A 25,300-nucleotide genomic window follows, 5' to 3' on the forward strand; every position below is an offset into this window, starting at 1 on the left:
GACGATAACGGTGACACATATGACCAAGTTGAAAAGACAGGGCTTTGAAGGGATGGCGGGACCTGAACCGTAACAGTGCCTGCACGCCGGGGCCGCCATCTTGCCTGAGACAAGCGACAGTCACCTTGCCTGTGTGTGTGTGTGTGTGTGTGTGTGTGTGTGTGTGTGTGTGTGTGTTTTTTTTTTTTTTTTTTTTTTAATGTGACCGACTCTGGGCATAGGCTTCACAGCCTGCTTTCAAGGCCCAGTAGTCCTCCTACGTACCGCACACCTCTACATGTCTGCCTGGCGCTTTCTGATTGCAAAATTGTTATAGCAGGAAATTTATTGTAAATCGAATTTTGAGGTGGAACTTCTCTATTAACGTTGTAGCAAAATATCATAAACCGAATCATTGTAAAACGAGTAATGGCTGTTTGTATATATATATATATATATATATATATATATATATATATATATATATATATATATATATATATATATGTATATATATATTTAACCCATTGGATCTCTGTGTCCAGAGTATTGGACAGAACTGGGAATTATCAAATCTTAATAAAGTAGGGAACCCCCAGTTAGGGACCTATGAGCTTCGCGACTATGAGCCAATAGGTGGAGGGCGGTACGCTTAGTACCCCTCCAGTGCAATGCCTTGCCCAGCAGCTCTGGGATCCAATGGTTTAATGGGTTAATGACTGGTAAATCTGTCAGTTTCTACATATATATATATATATATATATATATATATATATATATATATATATATATATATGGGGGAGAGATAGTAGTAGAATGGATGTGGAAGATGTGCAGATTGGCCTGGGAGGAAGGTAGAGTCCCGGAGGATTGGAAGTCAGGTATAATTATTCCTTTGTACAAAGGAAAAGGGGAAAAAGAAGTGTGTGGTAATCATAGGGGCATTTGTCTTCTTAGTATAGTAGGAAAAGTGTATGGTAGGATACTTATAGACAGAGTTAGAGAAAGAACAGAGAAATTAGTTGGAGAAGAACAGGGAGGCTTTAGGAAGGGAAGAGGTTGTGTAGATCAGATATTCATCCTTAGGTCTTTAGTGGAAAAGTTTCTAGAGAAGGGAAAGAAGTTGTATGCGGCTTTCATGGATTTGGAGAAAGCATATGACAGGGTGGATAGACAAGGATTGTGGAAAGTGTTAAGAATATATGGAGTTGATGGGAAGTTGTTGAATGCTGTGAAGAGTATGTACGATGGTGCGAAGGCTGCGGTGCGTGTGGATGGTGAACTAAGTGAATTTTTCTCTTTCAGAGTTGGTTTGAAACAGGGATGTGTCATGTCTCCATGGTTGTTCAATCTGTACATGGATGGGGTAATAAAAGAGGTACAAGGTAGGGTAGTGGATGTTGGAGTGGCCCTGGTGAGAGAGGATAGTGTTTGGAAACTCCCTGTACTGTTGTTTGCAGATGATACTGTGTTGTTGAGTGAAGACGAAGGGGAACTGCAAGGCTTGGTGGATGAGTTTGAGAGAGTGTGTAAGAAACGGAATCTGAAGGTGAATGCAGGGAAGAGTAAAGTGATGGTCTTTGAGAGAGGTGAAGTTAGTGAATGTACAGCGAGGTTGGATGGTGAGGAATTGGAAAATGTGAGTACGTTTAAGTTCTTGGGTAGTGTGATGAGTAAGGATGGAGGTTTGGAGGGTGAAGTGCTTGAAAGGGTACAGCAGGGAAGAAAAGTTGCTGGTTCTTTGAAGGCAGTGACAAGAAACAGGGAAGTGAGCATGGAAGTGAAAAAGTTACTACATGACAGTATTGTGATACCAACTCTAACTTACGGAAGTGAAGCTTGGACATTGTTGGAAGGACACAAGTCAAGAGTGAGAGCAGTGGAAATGAGTTATTTAAGAGGAGCCTGTGGAGTCACGTAGAGAGACAGGCTGATGAATGAGGATATAAAGGAGCGTTGTGGTGTGGATGTGGATGTGATAGGAAGCGTTATGAGGAACACACTGAGGTGGTTTGGCCATGTGGAGAGGATGGAGGGTGAAAGACTGACGAAGAGAGTGTATGTGAGTGAGGTGGAGGGGGGAAGAGGGAGGGGGAGGCCAAGGATGAGATGGAGGGATGGGGTGGAGAGGTATATGAGAGAGGGGGGTGTGAGTTGGGAGCAGGGCAGTGAAATGGCGGGGGACAGGGCGACTTGGAGGCGATTTGTTTGTGGCCACCCCAAACGGGATTAAGGCGTCTGGCAATAGATAGATAGATAGATAGATATATATATATATATATATATATATATATATATGTATATATAATATATATGTAAACATATATATATATATATATATATATATATATATACATGTATATATATATACAGGTGTTCCTCCCCTAACGTGGTTTACTGTAGCATGATATTGCTTTAATGCGGCATGATTTTGGGGAATGAAATAAACATTCTAACGTGGGCATTGTTAGCATAACGCGGTAATTTGATTCCTGAGTCAAGCTGTGTCTTTCAAGGAGTTCATCTTTGACAACGGCCCTTCCCTTCCAAGAGGTAATGATGTGATTAAGCAGATTGTTGATGCAGTCAGCGTCTACAGTCGTATGCACATTGACCGAGTAAACCGCCATAAACAGTCAATGATCACTGATTACTTCACCAGACAAGCTGCCGCTGGTCTACACCAAAAGCATATTCAGCGACAGCAGGATGAAGAAGATATGGAGGACCTAGAGTGTTATGTTTGGAGTGTTGCTAGTGACATAGACTTTGATGGATTTTAGTGTGTACTTTCCCCATCTACCTCATCTCCGGTGACGTGTGCCTGCTCTTCTCCTCACATAAAGTACTGTACAATAAATGAAAAAGTCCTGTATTGACCTAATGTATTTTTTATAACCATATTAATGCTTTTAGGAGGTTTAAATTGGTGGATATAAAAATTTTTTGCATCACAAGGGAGGAAAAAGTGGATTTTGGGCAGTGGTGTGGAAGGAAATAGGGGTTTTCAAGAGTCCCTCTATTGCGATACTTGCCTAATGCGAGGTCAGTGCGGAAGCAAATGCCTGCCTTAGGGGAGGAACACCCGTATAGAGAGAGAGAACCTATAAAAGGTACAGTCTCCCCAAGAAATGATAGCAGAGTATCCAGAAGATTTCGGTCAGCGATAATGCACATACTCTTCTTTATATTTGTACAAGGTGAAACCTATTATGTAAAACTGTTACAGAAAACAATAAGTTAATATCAAAGTACCGGTATACAGTAATCCCTCCACTATCCGATGTAATAGAGCCAAAGGCATGTCCGGAAAGTGGGTCTGTCCGAATATTGGGCCCCTGCTTCCTGGACTGGTATTTATGAACCCTAACCCAGCCCAACTCAGAAAACCACCTACAGTGGATTCTCGAATTTTGACAGTTTAGAATTAGATGAATCAAGTTTTGATGCATTTTGGAGTGGTCTGCCTACCTCATTTTTCGATGCAAAGTTGTGTATTTTGATGCTGTCAGGGCCAGACTCCAACCAAAACAAGCAAAGATAATATTTTTGATGTGAACCAAAATGCAAGAAGTGAAGGAAAATTATAAGAAAAAGTATGAGCCTAACCTAATATCTTATGTGACATGTGCTCTCAGGGCCAGACTCAACCAAATCAAGCAAAGATAATATTTTTGATGTGAACCAAAATGCTAGAAGTGAAGGAAAATTATAAGAAAAAGTATGAGCCTAACCTAATATCGTATGTAACGTGTCAAGAAGAGAATGAAAATCAACATCACTTATTCATATGTGGAGCACATGATGATAAGGTTCCGAGACAATTCGCCGTCAGATAATTCCCCGTCAAAAAATGGGTGATTTCCCATCAGGACAATTCACACCCTGGACTATTCCCCATCATTCTATAATTATACTTACAGTATTATTAATTAATCAGTACTTTAATAACTCGAAGATATAACAAGAGAAATTAAAGGAAAAGAATCAATAATAGAAATACTAAAGCAGAATGAATTACAGGTGGTAGCAAATACAGTAGGCAGAATACTGAAACAAAGAGAAGTACAGTAATTATGAATATAAGGAGCAACATAGAAATGAACAATAGAGACTGAGGAAAAAAAAAAAAAAGTCATGTTGTTTAAGGACAAGAGCTCCCGGATGGGAGTACAGTAGGTGCCAACAACAGCAAGCCATGTGCAAGGTGATGTTCTGTTGTCGGCGGCCATCTTGCGACTGTCCTGCCAGCAGCCAGCCCTCTACAGCCAAGTGCTGCACTTTCAGCCTGTACCTTCCACATATAGACATGCAATTCACTGAAATTTAGTTGTATGCATTTTCTTTGTATTTTTGTCGCAACTTACCTGTTTCAAGATGGCAAGCAAGAGTCGTTCTTCGGGTAGCAGTGGTAATGGACAAGAGCAGCCTGGCACCTCTAAATCTTCGCAGTCAAAGGAGAAATGACAATACAGGAAAGGGCAGAAATACACCAAGTATACACTTGCTGACAGTATGGCAATACAATGCAGAACTACAATTACTTAACCACAATTATAGTCCATAAAGTTTACAGGGGGTGTGGGCAAACAATCATGATTTTACGTAGTTAGGTAAGGCCCCGGACCCAAACTAATTTTTCTCATAAGAAGTTCAGTTTAAATTTTGATGATTTGAATTTCGCAGTGATTTTTAGGTACTCATGCCCATCAAAATTCAAGAATCCACTGTACATAACTCTCTACCGGACATGCATAGCACCAGTTAAGACCCTGTTCACACAAATAAGCGACAGAAAGTATGAAATAAATGAAAAGGAACCAGAGAATGAGGAATTAGAAGTGCATATGAAAAATATTTAGCAGTGTATAGGGTACTTACAACACGTCCGTGGCCGTTCATTGCGAAGGTTAACCCACCTCCTCTAAGGCTCTGGCAGTGGTGAAAATGCTCTTGAAGCACATACAGTATTCCAGTGTTGTGCCACACTTAATTCCTATGCACTGTGAGTTATAATTGTTTAACACTGCGCATACTGTTCTTGATTGCACCACACCAGTTTCAACTGCCAGTTTACACTCTGTACTTAATCTTTGCACTCTGATTTCTAATTTCATAACATTGCACAACACTGTAAATTCCCATGTGGTCTAGTGGCGAGGTATTGCAGTTTATTCACTGTTTATTCACAAAAATGAGCATGTAGCGGCATCCATTGAATGAGCATCTTGTCAGGATGGTAGTTAGGTGGTAACTGGGGAGGCCGGGAGGGATTAGGGAAGCAAGCAGCTAGTGTAAACACAGCTGTTCGGCGCTGCCTGCCAATTTTATAGTACGGTTGAAAAAAAGTTGGATTTTTTTTTTTTTTTTTTTTTTTTTTTTTTTTTGGGGGGGGGGGTCCAAAAGCCCGGGCCCAAAATGTCCGGTAAGTGGGGAGTCCGGATAGTGGGCATCCGGATAGTACAGGGATTACTGTATTTCAAAATTGCTGGAAGCAGTTTGTTAGTTACAATAATAGGAAATCCTAAACAGAACTAATTGCAGTTTCACAACTATCGCTCAGGGACAGTCAGGAATAATTTGTGGAGTTCAAATGTAGTATGGTAACATGCAATAATTTTTTAGCAGTGTAAGCCTGAAAAGAAGAATGCTTCAATAAAAAATAAAATTAGTCATTATTATTTATAAACCAGTGTCTTTTACAATACTGTATTAGGGAATAATTTAAAGTCATTTATTTCCATTTCCCTTTGTCTCCATGTCCGATGACGACAGAAAGTGGGAATGCGGCATAAGTCAGTGGGCTATTATAAATGTTTTGATCAACAAGCAAGGAGACAACTTTTACTGAAGGACACACAGTTATTACACTGCATTTGGCCAGTTTTCCAGTAAGAAAAATCTCTGGATGATTTAATATTAGCCAGAAGAATATTGGTGAATGAAGTATTAAAAAAAAAAGAACCTCGAAATTTGCTGAGAGTCGAAGGTCATTGGAGAATGCCAGGTTGTGTCATTGCCTAGTATCCTTAGTGCATAAGCTATCTGTTAGCAAGAGTCATAAAATGCACAGGTCCATAAACAAATCATTGATCTCAAAACTTCCAAGTCTGAATTTAAAGTTAAGCAGGGCATAGCAGTTTATTTTAATAGAAAGATATGACATTAAAAGATAGAGTAAAAACGGTGAGCTTTTGCATTGCAAGAATTTATAAACTCATGATGTGGTACTCTTTATTGCCTAGTGTAAGCAAAAAGAGCAAAAGCTGCCATACCCCCATGCAACTGAAAATAATTTAGCGTCATCTGGGGATAAATAAGCTAATTATAATTATAAGCGAGGGGAAGACAAAGAATAAAAGGCAGGATGGTCTTGCTGCTACTGCAGGTAGGATATCATTATTAATAATAATTTCATTGTTGTAGCAACCTTATTGTTGCTCTATCATCAGCATAGCATTTGAAAAAAGGATACCGGTAGTGTATTGCAGTCACAAGAATTTTCTTTAATTGGTCTTCGAAACAAGAGCATCTGTATTTGAAATCCTGGGAAGCAAATAAATCAGGAACATGGGGTTATACTGCGCACTGTGCACATATTCATTCAAATCAGGAAACGTATCTAAGTGTTAACTTCTAATATATCATTACCTCCTGTTATTCATTGTCCATAATTCTTAGCGGGATATAATATATGTATTATTTGATATGACGTGATGAAGGCACAGAATTTTTATCTTATATTCACTGTTTTTCTTTAACGTATGGCAGTGCAGTGACCGAAGTAATCTGAAACTCTGCCATCACTTCTTGGGGCGACTGTACCAGAGCCAACCCACCCCTGAATCGCGTTTTTTTTATGTTTCTGCATGGAATCATGCTAAGTCTGTTCTTCTCTCTGCCAAAAATAAGTTCATCCTTAGTAAATGCTCTCAACTCTAAAACTCAAATTCTTGCCATTCCTTTTGGCACCTTGCCAAAAACCTTTCTAACAACTTTACCTCATCATCCTTCCCTCCTCTTTTCTACTCTGATGGCTCTGTAGCTACTTCTTCTACTGATAGAGCAGATCTCTTTGCTCAGACTTTCTCCTCCAGTTCCACCTTAGACTTTTCCAGTGCAGTTCCTCCATCACTTCCCCCCTTTGACGTCCTCTTGGCTGACATTAAAATTTTTTCAGCTGATGTATTTTCTGCCATCACTGGCCTCAGGACTAACAAGATATATGGGCCTGATGTAGTCCCTCCTGTTATCCTCAGGAACTATGCTTCTGTGTTTACACCCCGCCTAGGTAAACTCTTTCGCCTTTGCCTGTCAATTTGTACCTTTCCTTCTTGCTGGAAGTTTGTTCTCATTCAGCCAGTCCCAAACAAGGGCGACCATTCCCAACCTTCTAACTATCGTCCAGTTGCTTTAACATTCAGTGTCTCAAAAGTTTTTGAGTCTGTTCTTAACAGAAAAATTTTAAAGCATCCTTCTTATCAGAACCTTCTCTCTGATCGTCAATATGGGTTCCGTCAGGGACGCTCCACTGGCAATCTTCTCACCTACCATTCAGACTCCTGGTCATCCTCCTTTTGGGACTTAGGCAAAAGCTTTGCCATTGCACTTGACATCTCAGAGACATTCGATCGAGTCTGGCATAAATCTTTAATTTCCAAACTGCCCTTTTATGGTTTCTGTCCTTCTATCTGTGCCTTCATCTATAGCTTCCTTTCTGGTCATTCTGTAGCCGCTGTTGTAGACGGCCATCGTTCTTTTCCCAGACGTGTCAACAGTGGTGTTCCTCAGGGCTCTGTCCTATCACCAACTCTCTTCCCTTTATTCATCAGTGACCTAAACTGTACATCTAACCCTATCATCTTGTACACTGATGATTCCACCCTTCACCTTTCCATTCGGTTCCTGCAACGTCCATCTCAGCAGTTACTTCAGCAAACAAGAGATGAGGCTATGGTACACCTGATGTCTGACTTGGCTTATATCTCTGACTGGGGTGAAACTAATCTTGTTATTTTTAATGCATCAGAGACTCAGTTTTTACACCTGTCAACCTGACAAAATCTTCCACAGGAGTTCCCACTAATGTTTAATAATATCCAGCTTAATCCTGCCTCATCCTTGAACATGCTTGGGGTTTCATTCACTCGGGACTTATCTTGGAAAGATCATTTTACATCTCCTGTATGATCTGCGTCCAAGAAATTAGGTGTGCTAAGCCAACTCCATACCTTCTTTACCCTAGCACAGTTATTGACTTTATACATGGGTTTTATTCGCCCCTGTGTAGAGTACAACTGTTATGTGTGGGGAGGCTCCCCACAAACAACTCTTCTCAATAGGGTGGAGTCAAAGGTTTTTCGTCTCATTAACTCTCCTCCTCTTACTAGCTACCTTCACCCTCTGTCTCCTTGCCGCACTGTTGCATCTTTCTACTTCAGTGGTCACTCCTTCTCTGAACTGTCTGCTTGCATCCCTCCACCTGCATGACGAGTGCGTAGCACCCGACTAGCAACAAACTCTCATCCCTTTTCTGTCCAGCTCTCTAATGCAAGAGTTAACCGTTACTCTCAGTCCTTCATTTATGCAACAGATCAACTTAGGAACTGTCTCCCTCTGTCTGTATTTCCTACTTCCTATGATCTCCAGTCTTTGAAACGCAATGTGTCCAGGCATCTCGAAATGAAAGGATCTTGAATTTGGCACTTTTTTTTTTTTTTTTTTTTTTTTTTTTTGAATGAACGGTTTACAGGGTCCTGGCCTTTGGTTTCTTCTTCCATACATACATATATATATATATATATATATATATATACAGTATACAGTATCTATCTATCTATATATATATATATATATATATATGCAGTAATCACTCCAATATCCGACATAATAGAGCCATAGGTAGGTCCGGTTATTGGTTTTGTCCGGATATTGGGCCCCAGCTTATGGACTTGTACTTATGGACCCTAACTCAGAGAAACACTTATACAACTCCCTCTGGACATGCATAGCACCTATTTAACACCCAAATCACACCAATAAGGCATATAAATGACTGAAATAAATGCAAAAGAAACATAAAATGAGGGTTTAGAAGTATGTTCATACATTAATAAACATTCTGGTACTTATGGACCCTAACCTAGCCTAACTCAGAAAAACACATTCCTACTGCACATGCATAGCTACTAACACCCTATTCACACCAATAAAAGACATTAAAGAGTGAAATGAGGTAAGTATAGTATGGAGAAAAGTACAGTATGAAACATTCTGGCTACTTACAGCAAGTCCCTGGCCACCTCGATGAATAACCGCCTCCTCTCGGACTCTGACAGTAAGAACGATTTCCTGAAGCACTTGCACTACACTGTTCCTGAAGTCTTGCACTGAACTTAGTCAGTAACACACAGAAGTCCGTTCTCTTCACAGTGTGCACTTTTGTCTAAATAATGCTCCATTGTAACTTACTAAGTGTTGCATTTTAACTTTTCCCATTCTTATAATTTTCCAAAGCCAAAACAAACAAGTCTATTTACGTTAAATTTTTTTTCTATAGAGTCTTTTCTCTCACAACTTTAAATCCTTAACACAACACACTGTTTTTTTCACTGCACAACACTCAAAATTCCCGTGTGGTTTAGTGGAGAAGTTCTTGCTGTTTATTCACTGTCAGAGTCCGAGAGTATCACTGGCAGGCGACCTAGGGGTGCATCGCTGGGTTGTGGTGATGGCGTACCCATTGCAGAGGACTCTGAAGACAGCCGCAAACTCACGTCGTGCGGTGACTCCACCGTGGCTGATGTGCTGGGCTGTGGCTCGGAGCATGAGGGCCTGTCTTGGGGAGGCAACGGAGTGGAGCCAGGGCTGGGCACAGCGGGGGTCACGGGCCTGAAAAAACTGTCAGTGGTTGATTGACGCAATGACCGACGATTCTGACGATTGATGATGCGCTGCCTGAAAGCACGCACTTCCTTCACGAGTCCCAAGGGCCCCATCTCCCTGTCGCAGTCCGGGTGTTCCAGGTAATCTAGGACGAACTCTAGATGTTCCCGGAGTGCGCTTAGCTTGGGGATGGCTGGAGTAGTGTCCTGCTGAGAGGAGTCCGCATCATCGTCGCCTTCCTCGTTGGAATCTTCAAGTTCGGTACTGACACCTGCAACCGAAGACGTGATCTCGATATCAGACAATGTCTGATACCCAGGATCGCCCTCGTCGTCATCCAACCACTCATGAACATCGTCCACATCTACATCGTCGCCGTGTGTACGTAGCCATGCATGGAAGTCATCCACGTCAAAGCCTAGAAAATCGTACTCCACATCCGTTACGAGAAGCAGACGAGACCAACCAGAGTCTTCACAGGGACTTCCTTCCATGCACTAGCCCAGTTGTACAGCGCAGACTTGATGTTGTAGCAGCGAAGGTTTTCCAAAGTCCGCTTGCCTCGTGTGTCCCGTCCCTCCCTGCACTCGTCCTCGAGAACAACCATCACCTCGTCCATGAACTTCCGACGGTATAGGCGCTTTGTTGCCACGATCACTCCTTGGTCCATTGGTTGGATGAGAGCAGTCGTATTAGGTGGCAGAAACATGCACCTAATACGGCCATTTTCGGCAACCAAGTCCTTGTCGCACGGGTGGGCAGGTGCATTGTCGAGTAGAAGGAGGGCCTTTACCTGGTCGCGCAGGATTCCCAGTTTCTTCGTCTGGTAATGGATGACCTCCTTGACGAAGTGACGGTGAAACCAGTCTTTGAAGATCACAGCTGTGAACCACGCCTTCAAAGAATGGTACCAGACGACAGGAAGGACATCCATCACCCCACAAAGGCACCGAGGCTGCTTTGCGCGGCCAACAACAACGGGCTTAAGCCGGTGCATGCCGTTAGCACTGGCACAACACAAAGCAGATATCCGTTCCTTGGAAAGCTTGGGGCCAGGTACACGCTTCTCCATCTCCTCGGCTAGAGTGTTCATTGGCAGCGAGCGATAGAATAGGCCAGTTTCGTCAGCGTTGTAGACTTGACCGAGAGTTAGGCCCTCCCTGTCGATCAAGCCCTTCACCTTGTGCCGAAACTCGTCAACTTCATCCTCGTTAGCGTCCAATGCTTCGCTGTGTGCTTTACGGTTGGTAAGGCCATGCCGCAACTTGAACGCGAAGAGCCAACCCTCGGATGCCTTGAAGTCTATGGCGTCGTGAAGCCTGGCGAACTTCTCAGCAGCAGCCTTCAGCTCTGTTCCACGTACCATCACACCAGGAGCACGTTGTTGTCGATACCAAATCAATGTGGATCGGTCGATTTCTGCAAACTTGGGGGTAAACATCACCTTCCTTTCCACATTGCATTTGCTTCTCGACGAGAAGTCAGCCGTGTACTGCATGAGTTTGTCTCGGGACCTCTTGATATCGAACAAAGTAGACCACGGCCAGGTTAAACTCGCGGAGAATGATGGAAGAAGACCACCCCAGATCAACTTTCTCCAATATCTCCCTCTTTTTCTCTAGAGTCAACACCACTCTCTTCCTTTTCTCAGGTGGTGGGGCCATTATCACACACACTAAGAGGAGGCCCGAGAGCAGCAGGAGGCCCTGCAGCAGGTAGGGCACCACCACAAAAGCGATCACATGGGCAGCCATGACGACGAGCGTGCACTCGCGGCGAGAGACAGGCGGAAAGTGGGGAGGATGCAGGGGGCGCTCTATTGGACGTCGGAGGAATGACGCGCCAAAACAGTGCTCTCCCGCAGCGGGCGCGGTAAGTTCAAATTATGGACGGGAAAAAATCTCTCTCTCTCTCTCTCTCTCTCTCTCTCTCTCTCTCCTTTTTTTTTTTTTTTTTTTTTTTTTTTGACGATTATGTTCGGGTAGTGGGGATGTTCGGTTATTGGGCGTCCGGATATTAGAGTGATTACTGTATATATATATATATATATATACAGTACCCTCGCGTCCAACACGGTAATATTGTCATGCACGGGTCCCGTGTTGGACCAAAAACGTGTTGGACAAACAACGGAGCTTATGGGGAAAAATGAATTATGTCAGCAACCCTAGGAAAAGTCACCCTAAATACCTACCATATACCTATACATATATTGGTACTACCGTAATTATAATAAATGGTACTGTGCTATGAATGATAACTAACCTTTTAGGATAGTGTTGGTGGGCTTGCTGGGAATGGAAGGTGGTATCCAAGGCTGTAGGTAGTCCTACTGGGTCCCCGGAGGATGGCTGCTGGCGTCACTAGTGGGTAATGGCTGCTGCTCCTCCTCAACGTCCCTCATAAATCCTTTGAAATCACACTCAGAATCACTATCTTCGTCCACAGCCATGGAAGGTCCTGCTTCTGCCTGTCCTAGCACTCTGTAAACCTTCACTGCTGCCAGGATCTTGTCTTGGTTTTTTATTATGGTCCTCACGTTGGCTTCATTCATGTCGTAGGCCTTGTCAATGTCCACTTTCCTATCCCCTTTCTTCTTCTTCTTGATGCTTTCTAGCTTGGTGGCCTGAGGGAGGTGCCACCATTTCTTGGGGTTCTCATAAGGCTTCCTAGGCATCGTGAGCAGGGTAAAATGCAGTAACAAGGGCAAAAAATGCAGCAAGAAAAAAGCACCTTCCAATGCGAATTATGCGACTGAGTGGCATTGTGGCGGGAGAAATTTAAACAAAACATCACATGAGAGCAGAAGCGTTTTTTATTGGACAACATCACGATCACCTCACGATAGTGGGCGGGAGAGTCTACTTGATCGGAAGTTTTTATTGGCAGTCAGCATCACGGGAACGTCCAGTATGACTGTGTTGGACCAGGGGTGATTGTGCTAGAGGCGAACTCTGCGGATTTTGCCCACTTCTCAGAGCTCCGTCCGTGTTATGCTAATGCACCCGTGTTAAAGTAATTAAACCGAATTAAATCTTACTAATTAAAGCTCTCCGTGCTGGACACAAATCGTGCTGGACAAACGCGTGTTGGATGCGAGGGTACTGTGTATATATATATATATATATATATATATATATAAACAGTACAGGGTAATCCCATAATTTACATGAGGATTACGTTCCCAGACCCTTCGGGTACAGTATGTGGTAAATGCGCGTATACGTTCTGCGCATGTGTGTACATAATTACTCATGTGTATTAAGTGTTTTACATCTGAATAATACTGTTTATGCACTACATACACTTAATAAACTAGCATAAAGTATGAAAAACAAAAAATATATAAGAAATTTAACACTTACTGAAAGCTGACAAGCACAGGCGTAGATGGAGACACTTTAGCACAGTCTGGTGCACTAGCCCTCACTGCCTTCCATATGCTACATTCTGCCTTCATTATTGTACGAACAGTAGACTCATTCACCCCAAACATACGGTTCCGAGACAATTCGCCGTCAAAACATGGACGATTCCCTGTCATTCTATAAATATACTTATTATTGATTAATTAATACTTTAATAACTAATTTTCAGGGGGATTTTATAACTCATATAAGTAAAAAACTAGCATAATTGCTAAATAAACTGGTATGTAAATAAATAACAGGGAATCGTCCTGACGGCGATTTGTCGCCGACATTCCTTCCCTAAGTTTGTCCAACACTTTATCTTTCTCTGTCAGCAACATCGCTTTACAAGCTTGCTTTGGTGTGCTACCATATGCATCACTAGCACTACGCTTAGGCCTCATGTTGGCAAACAAGGCAAGCAATCACTGGAAGGCAGAAAAATAAGCCACAAATAACGATTTGCGAGTTACGCACGGTTTGACCATCAGATTCAAACTGACTGTGTGGTGCGTGGTAGACTGACCTCCCACCCACGCACACACACACACACACACACACACACACACACACACACACACACACACACACACACATGAATGCGCATGGGCAGCGGTAGACATTTTTATATTTTCTTTATTTCTCTCATATATTAAAATTATTTATTTGAATACAGTAATCACTCTAATATCCGGACGCCCAATAACCGAACATCCCCACTAACCGAACCTTATCGTCCTGGGATCAAACATTCCCAAAATGGTCCGAAAATCCAAAAAAATTGGAAAAAAAAACGATTTTTTGCCGTCCGTAATTTGAACTTGCCGCGCGCGCCGCGTGAGAGCATTGTTTTGGTTCGTCATTCCTCCGACGTCCGATAGAGCGCCGCTGCATCCTCCCCACTTCCCGCCTGTCTCTCACCGCGACTGGACCTGCGCTCTTCGTAATGGCTGCCCACGTGCTCGCTTTTGTGGTGGTGCCGTACTTGCTGCAAGGCCTCCTGCTGCTCTCTGCCCTACTCTTAGTGTGTGTGATGATGGCCCCGCCTCCTGAGAAAAGGAAGAGAGTGGTGTTGACTCTGGAGAAGAAACGGGAGATATTGGAGAAGGTTGATGCGGGTTGGTCTTCCTCTCGCATTCTCCGCGAGTTCAACCTGGCCCGGTCGACTTTGTTTGATATACAGCGTTCCCTAGACAAGCTCATGCAGTACACGGCTGACTTCTCGTCGAGAAGCAAACGCAACGTGGAGAGGAAGGTTATGTTTACTCCCAAGTATGCAGAGATCGACCGCTCCACGTTGATTTGGTATCGACAGCAACGTGCAGCTGGTGTGATGGTACGTGGAACGGAGCTGAAGGCTGCTGCTGAGAAGTTTGCAAGGCTTCACGACGCCCTAGACTTCAAGGCATCCGAGGGTTGGCTCTTCGCGTTCAAGTTGCGACATGGCCTTACTAACCGTAAAGCACATGGCGAAGCATTGACGCTAACGAGATGGAGTGGACCAGTTTCGGCACAAGGTGAAAGGCTTGATCGACAGGGAGGGCCTCACTCTCGGTCAAGTCTATAACGCTGACGAAACTGGCCTATTCTATCGCTCGGTGCCAACGAACACTCTCGCCGATGAGACGGAGAAGCGTGTACCTGGCCGCAAGCTTTCTAAGGAACGGATATCTGCTTTGTGTTGTGCCAATGCTAACGGCATGCACCGGCTTAAGCCCGTTATTGTTGTCCGTGCAAAGCAGCCTCGGTGCCTTCGTGGGGTGATGGATGTCCTTCCTGTCGTATGGTACCATTCTTTGAAAGCATGGTTCACAGCTGTGATTTTCAAAGACTGGTTTCACAATCACTTCGTCCAAGGAGGTCATACATTACCAGACGAAGACACTGGGAATTCCTCGCGACCAGGTAAAGGCTCTCCTTCTCTCGACAATGCACCTGCCCACCCGTGCGACAAGGACTTGGTTGCTGAGAATGGCCGTATTAGGTGCATGTTTCTGCCACCTAATACGACTGCTCTCATTCAACCAATGGACCAAGGAGTGATCGTGGCAACAAAGCGCCTGTACCGTCGGAAGTTCCTGGACGAGGTGATGGTGGTTCTCGAGGACGAGGACGAGCGCAGGGAAGGACGTGACACTCGAGGCAAGCGGACTTTGGAAAACCTTCGCCGCTACAACATCAAGTCTGCGCTGTACAACTGGGCTAGTGCATGGAAGGAAGTCCCTGTGAAAACTCTTGAAAATGGTTGGTCTCGTCTGCTTCTCGGAACAGATGTGGAGTACGATTTCCTAGGGTTTGACGTGGATGACTTCCATGCACGGCTACGTACGCACGGCGACGATGTTGATGTGGACGATGTTCGTGAGTGGTTGGATCGACGACGAGGGCGATCCTGGGTATCAGACGTTGTCTGATATCGAGATCGCGTCTTCGGTTGCTGGTGTCAGTCCCGAACTTGAAGATTCCGACGACGAAGGCGATGATGATGCAGACTCCGCCCAGCAGGACACTACTCCAGCCATCCCCAAGCTGAGCGCACTCCGGGAACATCTAGAGTTCGTCCTAGACTACCTGGAACACCCGGACTGCGACAGGGAGATGGGGCCCTTGGGACTCGTGGAGGAAGTGCGTGCTTTCCGGCAGCGCATCATCAATCGCCAGAATCGTCGGTCCTTGCGTCAGTCAACGATTGACAGTTTTTTCAGGCCCGTGACCCCCGCTGTGCCAAGCCCTGGTTCCACTCCGTTGCCTCCCCAAGACAGGCCCTCATGCTCCGAGCCACAGCCCAGCACATCAGCTACAGTGGAGTCACCGCTCGACGTGAGTTTGCGGCTGTCTTCAGAGTCTTCTGTAGTCGTAACGCCAACACCACTACCCACCGATGCACCCCTTGGACGCCTGCCAGTGATACTCTCGGGCTCTGACAGTGAATAAACAGCAAGAACTTCTCCACTAGACCACACGGGAATTTTGAGTGTTGTGCAGTGAAAAAAACGGTGTGTTGTGTTAAGGTTTTCAAGTTGGGAGAAAAGACTAAGTAGAAAAGAAATTTAACGTAACTAACCTTCTTTGTTTTGGCTTTGGAAACTTAAAAAAACTTGGGAAAAGTTAATGTGCAACACTTAAATTTAATGGAACATTATTTGGACTAAAGTGAACACTGTGAAAAGAACGGACTTCTGTGTGTTAGTGACTAAGTTCAGTGCAAGACTTCAGGAAGAGTGTAGTGCAAGTGCTTCAGGAAATCGTTCTTACTGTCAGAGTCCGAGAGGAGGCGGTTATTCATCGAGGTGGCCAGGGACTTGCTGTAAGTAGCCAAAATGTTTCATGTTGTACTATTTTCCATACTATATTTACCAGAATGTTTCATATTGTATTTTTTCCCATACTATACTTACCAGAAAGTGTCATACTGTACTTCTTTCCATACTAAACTTACCTCATGCATGTGCAGTAGGAATGTGTTTTTCAGAGTTCGGTTAGGTTCGGTTAGGTTAGGTTCGGTTAGAGTCCATAAGTACCAGAATGTTTATTAATGTATGAACATACTTCTAAACCCACATTTTATGTGTCTATTGCATTTATTTCAGTCATTTATGTGCCTTATTGGTGTGATTTGGGTGTTAAATAGGTGCTATGCATGTCCGGAGGGAGTTGTATAGGTGTTTCTCTGTGTTAGGGTCCGTAAGTACAAGTCCATAAGCTGGGGCCCAATATCCGGACAAAACCAATATCCGAACCTACCGATGGCTCTATTGATCCGGATATTGGAGTGATTACTGTACTATAATTTTTTGTTTTAATTATTGTACGAAAAAATTCAGGGATAACCGATATCGCATGAAAAAGGTTCACGTGAATTAAGGGATTACTGTGTGTATATATATATACTGTATATGTATATACGGTAAGTAATTGGAAATTTGCAAGTGTTCAGGTGGGTCGTCTGGTAGGTGTTAGGAGAACTCCTTTAACTTTACTACCTGTAATTGCTCCCTGCTCTGCAGGAGATGGGAAAACATGGGTGTCCTTTCTCCCTGACTTATTGCAGAGCCTGAAATAAGAATATTCATTCACAGGTCTTTCTTTTTACTGGATGAGTGACTCTCTCGTAAGTCACTGATCACAGATTCCTTTCTGTCAAAGCACATGATTTAACTTCCTTTTTTTCCCCTTCCCCAGGAAATTTTATTTAGGTGTTTTAGTGCACTACATTACTGTATATATCATGTTTTAGTAAAAAAAAGGTAATAATGGACCTTCTTACAACTGAACAAATTAAAAAAAGTTAGTGTGGCTGCAGTGTATTGTACGTGTGTGCAGTGTACCTTGCTGTACTAAATTGTCATGTTTGGACCGTGACTCTTAGGGCAGGAAGTAAATTATGTTGCTACATTATAACCTATGCACAGTTTTTATGTTTTCTTTTATTGTGTCTTATCACCATTGTGCATCTCTTACCCTTATCACCGTGATCTACAGCACTGTAGTTTAAAGAGAGAACTATAAATAGAATGATAAAAAATTACATCAGAGGGAGGGGAAACAAAAAAATTTTTCCCCTACTGGGATGTGGGGGAGGTTGACACACACTGGTTGGTGTTTCCACAGTGCTGCCAAGGCTACTGGCTTTGTTTGCATCACTGCAGATAGCAGTTTTAATGGATTTGTACATAGTGCTCTACAACTTCTCGTACATGCCAAGGCGACTCTATCCTATATCTTTTAACTGGAGAGGGACACTGTCATCCAGTGGCATTGATATATCTGGGCAGTGGAGCTGCCAGGTTTTACAGACATTCTTCAGCTCCCTTCCTGTCCCCAGAAAGGAGGGTAGTGGGGCACAGGAAAAAGGCAACTTCAACTTACGGTCCATCAGGTTCACTTCAGATGAATTTGGGGCCACACCAGCAGTAACAGCTGTATATTGGTATGTGATGATCTATTATGTAATGGCAACTTGTTCCCTCCAGAAATGTAATACTGTGCAGTATTCAATACATACTGTAATTAAATATTTTTCACTTTGTGGAATGAAGTACAGTATTGTACCTTTTTATTATATTAGCCAACTTAGGTAGATAGGATTGTCATAGGAAACAGCTTCTATGTTGACTAAGACATTTACATGTATCATGATGAAAGTGTAGAGAGGACATATTGATTGTTATTTCTAGTTTTCCTTGATTCTGAAATTCAAGATTATCCTCATAGCATATGGCATCTTTTCAGAGATAGGAAAGACCTCGGCTGAACTACTTTTACTTTCAGCACCACTCTCTACATTAATTATGTCACCCGAGTCGCTAAACTCATCAGCTTATTGTAGAGCCCTTCCACTACTGTGAAGACTCTCCAGTGACTCTACAAAATATATGGTAGTGCTGTGATAGAGGGGTTTTCATCCCTTACTCTACAGGTAATGACTTGGAATGAAGTTAAAGGGAAAAAGGTAGACATTAGGTACAATGGTCACTGGCTATTGGGTACTCACCATCAAGATAGGACTGTGGTGTCCTTGCAAGTTTTGCCTGTGCTGAAGTGTTTAGATGTGAGTTTTAGTATTAAGCAGTCAGTGACTGAAAAAAGTGGAGATGCAAAGCATGCATATACAATGATTCAACTCTGTTTCCTTCTTACTATGTTTGTTGTGTGATGATTTATAGATTGTCATAACTATCAGCCCTTAGCCATCCATTAGATCTGGACGTGTGTCAGCGAGGACTGGAACGTCAAGGTACACTCTTCCATCCCAAGAACCTAATGCGTGTGAAACTACTGGATGCAGCAACAGAGGCAGCCATTTCACTTAACAATTGGAATATCGCACTGGATTATGGCATAAAGAACATTCCTGGTCTCAGGTTTGTGTAGACATATAAATAAACATTTTTATTAATACTGAAATATTGTACAGTATATATATTAAGGTGAACAGGGGGACCAACTGATCTTCAAATTAGTGTGCAAATTAAGATATTATTGTTTATATGATCTCAGTTAGTTATAAAAGTAAAGCATTGATGGTAGACTTTTGCAATGATAAGCAGTTGCTGGTTCTATTATAAGTATTATATCTTAGGCTGTACCATCCATCATCTTTTTTAGAGAAGGTAAGGGCAGGAAAGTTTGCACATTTTGTGGGTACTGTATTCATTCATCACGTGTATTAGTGCAGTAATCACCCGATTGTCTGGATGACCACTACCTTATCCATATGCTGTGATCTGGCTGTATAAATCCATTAATCATACATGTTTTCAAAATATCCGGACAAAATTCTCGCTTTCGGGGTGAAATTTTGGCAGCATGAACATTTCTCGCCTAGCTAGGCGAGAATAGCCCAGTTGAGCGCACCACCAGGCTCCGTAGTTCACCCACTACCCACTAGAGGCCCCCTCAGTCATTCTCATTTCCTGCGCGACACCCACTGAGTACGCATCTCCCCCATGAAAGTTGTCATGGTGGTGCATATGGTGGTTTTAGTGGTGATCTCCTACCTGCTTCAGGCCTTGCCATTCCTCACATGCCTCTTCCTCGGGTGTGTGATAAAGGCCCCTCCACCAGGGAAAAGGAAGAAGGTAGTGTTGACTCTGGAGAAGAAGAAGCTTGAGATCCCATAGTTGCTTCCCTGGCCCAATTGCAGGAGCTCCTCCTTGACCCAGACTCCAACTAAGCGTATCAGGGTATGCCACTAGACCACATAGGATTTACTGTACTGTGCAGTGCAACAGCATCACCATCCGCAGTACTATACAACTGTCAGTCAAGGAGCTAGCAGGTTATTTCATACGACACCTGTGAGGAATTGTGAGTGTTGTTTTTATATTATTCCAGCTGACTGTACTGTTCCTTGATTTTTATTCTAGGATACTGTACTGCTGCATGATTTTACTCCATTTTACCATAATGTTTTGTGTGCCCACAGCCTTTTTCTTGTGTAGCTGGTTTTATTCTAGCTGACTGTACTGATCTTTGATTTTATTCCAGCTTACTCTACTGTTCCATGATTTTATTCTATTTCACCATTATTTTATTCCATTTTACCATAACATTTTGTGTGCTCGCAGCCATTTTCTTGTATAGCCGGTTTTATTGTAGCTTACTGTATTGTTCCTTGATTCTATTCTAGTATACTCAACAGTTCCATGATTTTATTCTATTTTAAATGATTTTATTCCATTATTCCATAACGTTTTGTATGCCCACTGCATTTTTCTTGTGTAGCTGATCTTATCATTTACAGTACTGTGCTGTATGGTATTTTTTCATGTCACTGCAGGGTATGGCCCTGCAGTAGTGATTGCTTGTCTGTGGTTGATGGGTATGCTTGACCATGGTAATTTCTTGGCAGTTTTTTGTATGTCCGTTTCACCAGATACAGCAGTGTAAAACACCAGGAACACGTGCTGTATGATGTGCTGTAGTGGCCTTTGACAATGGCTTTCAAAGTTAGGGTATGTATGAAGGGGGGGTGCTGGGGGAGAAGTCCGTTATCAGGATGGAGCCATTCCCCAGACATGGCTTTGGCTCTTTTATGTTGGATAATCGTGTGATTACTGTATCACCATTTTAAGGAATTTGTCAGTAGCACAAGTTGTTGCTTACAACAACAACTTGTGTTGGGTCTGGTTAGTACTTGGATGGGTGACCGCCTGGGAACACCAGATACTGTTGGCATCCCTACGTCAAGTGGGGTTGGTGGAGGATTAGTGCCCCTCCCTGTAAAACAATTAACTCTAAGCCCTTGGCCACCCCGTCTGGGATACATGGCGTCTGGCAATGGCTGGCTGGCTGACAAGTTGTTGTGTTGTATGTTTCAGTTAATGGCAGTTTGTAATGATAATATTGTAAATGAGCTTTAATAACCCTTTCGTGCACAGCAGTAAGTTTTGGAGCAAGTGAGGTTGTACACAATGCTCTCCAGGTCGAGGGAGGCCTTACTGGTGGGCACAATTTTTTTTTTTAAACTCATTTTCCCCAAGTTTTTTTATTGGAATAAATTTAATACTAGAAGCTTCATTATTAAACTGAATACACTGTAAGGAAAAAATGAAAATATGACCATCATAGCCTGTTATAAGACATTTTGGGTCAGCAAATACACATTGTACTGTATCGATTATAAAGGCTTCAGCATGCTTGCATGTGTCAGCCGTGGTCACCTAATGACGGCTCTCCACGCTGCTCGATCTCTGGCAGCCTCCCTCTTCAGTCCCTTCTCTCTGAGGCCACACTCTATGACCTCGTCCCAGGTCTTGCATGGTCTGCCTCTCACATCTTTACCTCTGACGTTCACATTTCGTACCATCTGTAGCCAGCTGTCATCCTTCACTGTCTTAGCATGCCCAAACCATCTCAGTCTACCCCTCCTCATCACAAGACCAATACTTTCAAGTCCCATCCTTCATCTGTCATCCTTCATCCTCTCAGCATGCCCTAACCATCTCAGTCTACTCTTCATCATCACAACACCAGTACTTTCAAGTCCCATCCTTCCCTGCAACTCTTCAGTTGTAGTCAGAGTCCCTGAGACCTCACAGTCAAGGAGGCACTCCACACTCATCTAATCATCCCATTTTTGTACATATGAGCCTGTGAATATCCTCTTCCTTCTCTTCCCACTACCATGCAGCATTACACTCATTAACACATGCCACATACAAAGATCCTCTAGCATGGAGGGAGAGCCCTCGCAGTGTTAGGTAATAACCACTCCTTCTCCTAGTCACAGAGCTAACTCCAGCCCCATCTCTCCAGCACACAGCATGTCCCCCAAATAACAAAACTCAAAATTCCTCCACACACACACACCGTAGAGACTCCAGCAAGCTCAATCCTGACAATTTCTACATGCTTTCCCCGACACACCGCACACATGAAATCAGCATTATTTCACAGCCTACCTCTGATACCACTCCATCTCTTATACACCCACTTATCACAAACACGCACGAGATGGAGTTGCTTCCCACACCCTTATGGCAAACTGCACATGGCCACACTCTCAGTTTGACAGTACCATCACCAACCCTAGATATCATCACTTTCATTTTATCAGCATTTACACTGAAACCCTTGTGCCCCATTCCATCTCCCCACTTATTAAATCTTTCTTCTGCCTCCTTTTCATTCTCTCCAGTCAGCACCAAATCTTCAACATACAGCATCTCCACAGGAGTCTATTTCTGAAGTCACATGAGAGAGCTTCAGGCACCATGATAAACAAGAAGGGGCTCAAGATGACCACCAATGCTTGCCACCATTTATGGAAAACTCTTCTCTTAAATCTCCATTAATTCTCACCCGGGTGTGAGTACCCACATACATAGTCATAACCACTCTAACCAGCCACTCTTTGATCTCAGGCTTTCTCATTTCCCCACACCAACACCTCCTTAGGGACTCTGTCAAAGGCTTCTCATTCATCATCATTATCATCTGGACCTCCTTTCCCACCTTAGGGCAGGGTGAGGAGTAGCATTGTCCAGACAGCCCAAATTTGCCCAATCCAATGGACCATCCTTCCATTCACTCACCATTCAAGCCCCCAGAATCCTGGCTTTATCTGATATGCCAAAAACATTCACCATGTTCTGTAGCTTCACAGAAACGTATTTGACAGAGTCAATGGGGATGCTGTCACATTAAAAAGGGGTGCCAAATCCCTGTTCATGTGCTTCTCCTCACAATATTCATCCAGCCAGCTCAATCTTTTGTCAGTCCTCTAGCCTCACACATTCATCCACCATATCTCTCCACCTTCTCCTTGACATACCTCGCTCCCTCCCTCTTTCAGATTCGCTCAGATATACCTTTTCACCACTCTGTTGTTATCCATTCACTCCACATGACCATACCATCTCAGTACACTCTCTTCGATTCTGGTGTCCACAGACTTCCTCACTCCACGTTTCACGAATCATATTACAGTATATTGTATTCTATCCACCCTCTGTACTCCACGTACGTTCCTCAACAGTCCCATCTACACTGCTTTCACTCCTGACTTTTCATTTTCATGCCACACCATAGTCTCACATCCATATGTTAAACATGGCACTAACACTCCTTCATGTAAGCCTCGTGCAGCTGCAACACTCAAGCCTCTGTTTCTTATCAAGGCCTTCATTGTACCAGCTACTTTCCTTTCTTGTGTCACTCTACTTTCCACTGCTTTTGCACATTTCCCTCTCATTTCTATCACTGTACCCAGGTATTTGAACTCTCTCACCAATTCCAGTCTCTCTGTTCACTATAACATCACACTGGGAGTCACTTTCATTCTCAGTAACCATCACTTTACTCTTTTCTACATTTACTGTCAAGGCACGACTCTCACAGACAAGAGCAAAGCTCTACACTAGTCTACCAAGTTCTTGTCCGGTATTTGCAAATAGTGCTGCATCATCAGCATACAACAAATTTTGAGATATTCCATCCATCCAGAGTTGGAATAAATCACAGATTAAGAAAAAAATGATAATAAAATAAATAACTTTTTATTTAAATTGCATTTTATAAATTTAAATGATTTTTTTTAAACTGTGATTTTTTTCCAACCCTGTTTCTTCCTTTGGGAATTCTGTCAAAAGAGTACCATACTGGGTCTTTTTTCCTTCCACTTGCTGCAATGCATCCATTAGGCATGATTATATATCACTGTTCAAATAAACAGACTTACAATATCGAAAATAATAATGTGAATTGGAAGTGAGAGTAGGGCAGCACACCACAGGCTAGCACTTCATGGTATTGGGGGAGGTTACTCACACTGTCAGATACTGAAGAAAGTTGCCAACTTGTCTTTTATATTTTGTCAAATTAGGATCGTAATCATTAGATTGAATCATGTTACTGTGTATTCAAAGAAGAGTTTAGTTCTTATGTTAACATTGAGGATAGTCACATTTATTATTATTATCAAAGAGCCTTCTCTGTTTTTAATATTTGCCATGCAACAAAAGGCAATCACTAGTGGCTGACTTGATCAAGATCATTACAGGAAGACTACAGGCCAAGCAGACTTGATGCATCTGTACAATACACATCCATCACCCCGTAAGGGGTGGCCATAAACAAATCCCCTTTATGTCGCCCTGTCTTCCGCCATTTCACTGCCCTGCTCCCAGCTCACACACCCCTCTCATATACCTCACCACTCCATCCCTCCATCTCATCCTTGGCCTCCCCCTTCCTCTCCCCCCCTCCGCCTCACTCACATACACTGTCCTCATCAGTCTCTCACTCTCCATCCTCTCCACATGGCCAAACCACCTCAATGTGTTTCTCCTAACGCATCCTATCAATGCACATCCATACCACAACGCTTCTTCACTTCATCATTTGTCAGGCTGTCTCCCCGTGTAACTGCACATGCTCCTCTCAGATAACTCATTTCCACTGTTCTCTTGACTTCTGTCCCTCCAACAAGTTCCAAGTTACACTTCCATACATGGGAGTTGGTATCACAATACTGTCATGCAGTAACTTTTTCACTTCCATGCTCACTTCCGGCTTTTTATCACTGCTTTCAAGGAACCAGCAACCTTTCATCCTTATTGTACCCTTTCAAGCACTTCATCCTCTAAACTTCCATCCTTACTCATCACACTACCCAAGTACTTAAATGCATTATATTTTTCATTTCCTTCTCATCTAACTTCACTGTACATTCACTGACTTCACTTCTCTCGAAGACCATCACTTTACTCTTCTCTACATTCACCTTTAGATTCCATGTCTTACATACTTTTCCAAACTCATCCACCAAGCCTTGCAGCCTCCTTTCATCTTCACTTAACAACACAGTGTCATCTGCAAACAACAGTACAGGGAGTTTCCAAACACTGCCTTCTCTCACTAGAGCCGCTCCAACATCCACTGCCCTACCTTGCATCTCTTTTATAACCCCATCCATGTACAGATTGAACAACCATGGAGACATGACACATCCCTGTTTCAACCCAATCTTCAAATAGAAAAATTCACTCAGTTCACTATCCACACGCACTGCAGCCTTAGCA

At 43.1% G+C, this 25,300-nt stretch overlaps 1 protein-coding gene across 1 annotated transcript in view; it reads left to right on the forward strand.

The window, feature by feature from the left end:
* LOC145414000 (histone-lysine N-methyltransferase SMYD3-like) overlaps positions 1-25,300 on the forward strand; it is a 182,570-nt gene that overhangs the window by 126,697 nt on the left and 30,573 nt on the right. Inside the window, exon 11 of the mRNA XM_080283569.1 lies at positions 18,976-19,138. Within this exon, the coding sequence (XP_080139695.1) occupies positions 18,976-19,138 (163 nt within the window). The remainder of the gene's footprint in view (positions 1-18,975; positions 19,139-25,300) is intronic.

Source organism: Coenobita brevimanus, chromosome 98, assembly GCF_032717465.1.
Source record: "Coenobita brevimanus isolate Jiangsu-jjx chromosome 98, ASM3271746v2, whole genome shotgun sequence".
Classification (NCBI taxonomy): domain Eukaryota; kingdom Metazoa; phylum Arthropoda; class Malacostraca; order Decapoda; family Coenobitidae; genus Coenobita; species Coenobita brevimanus.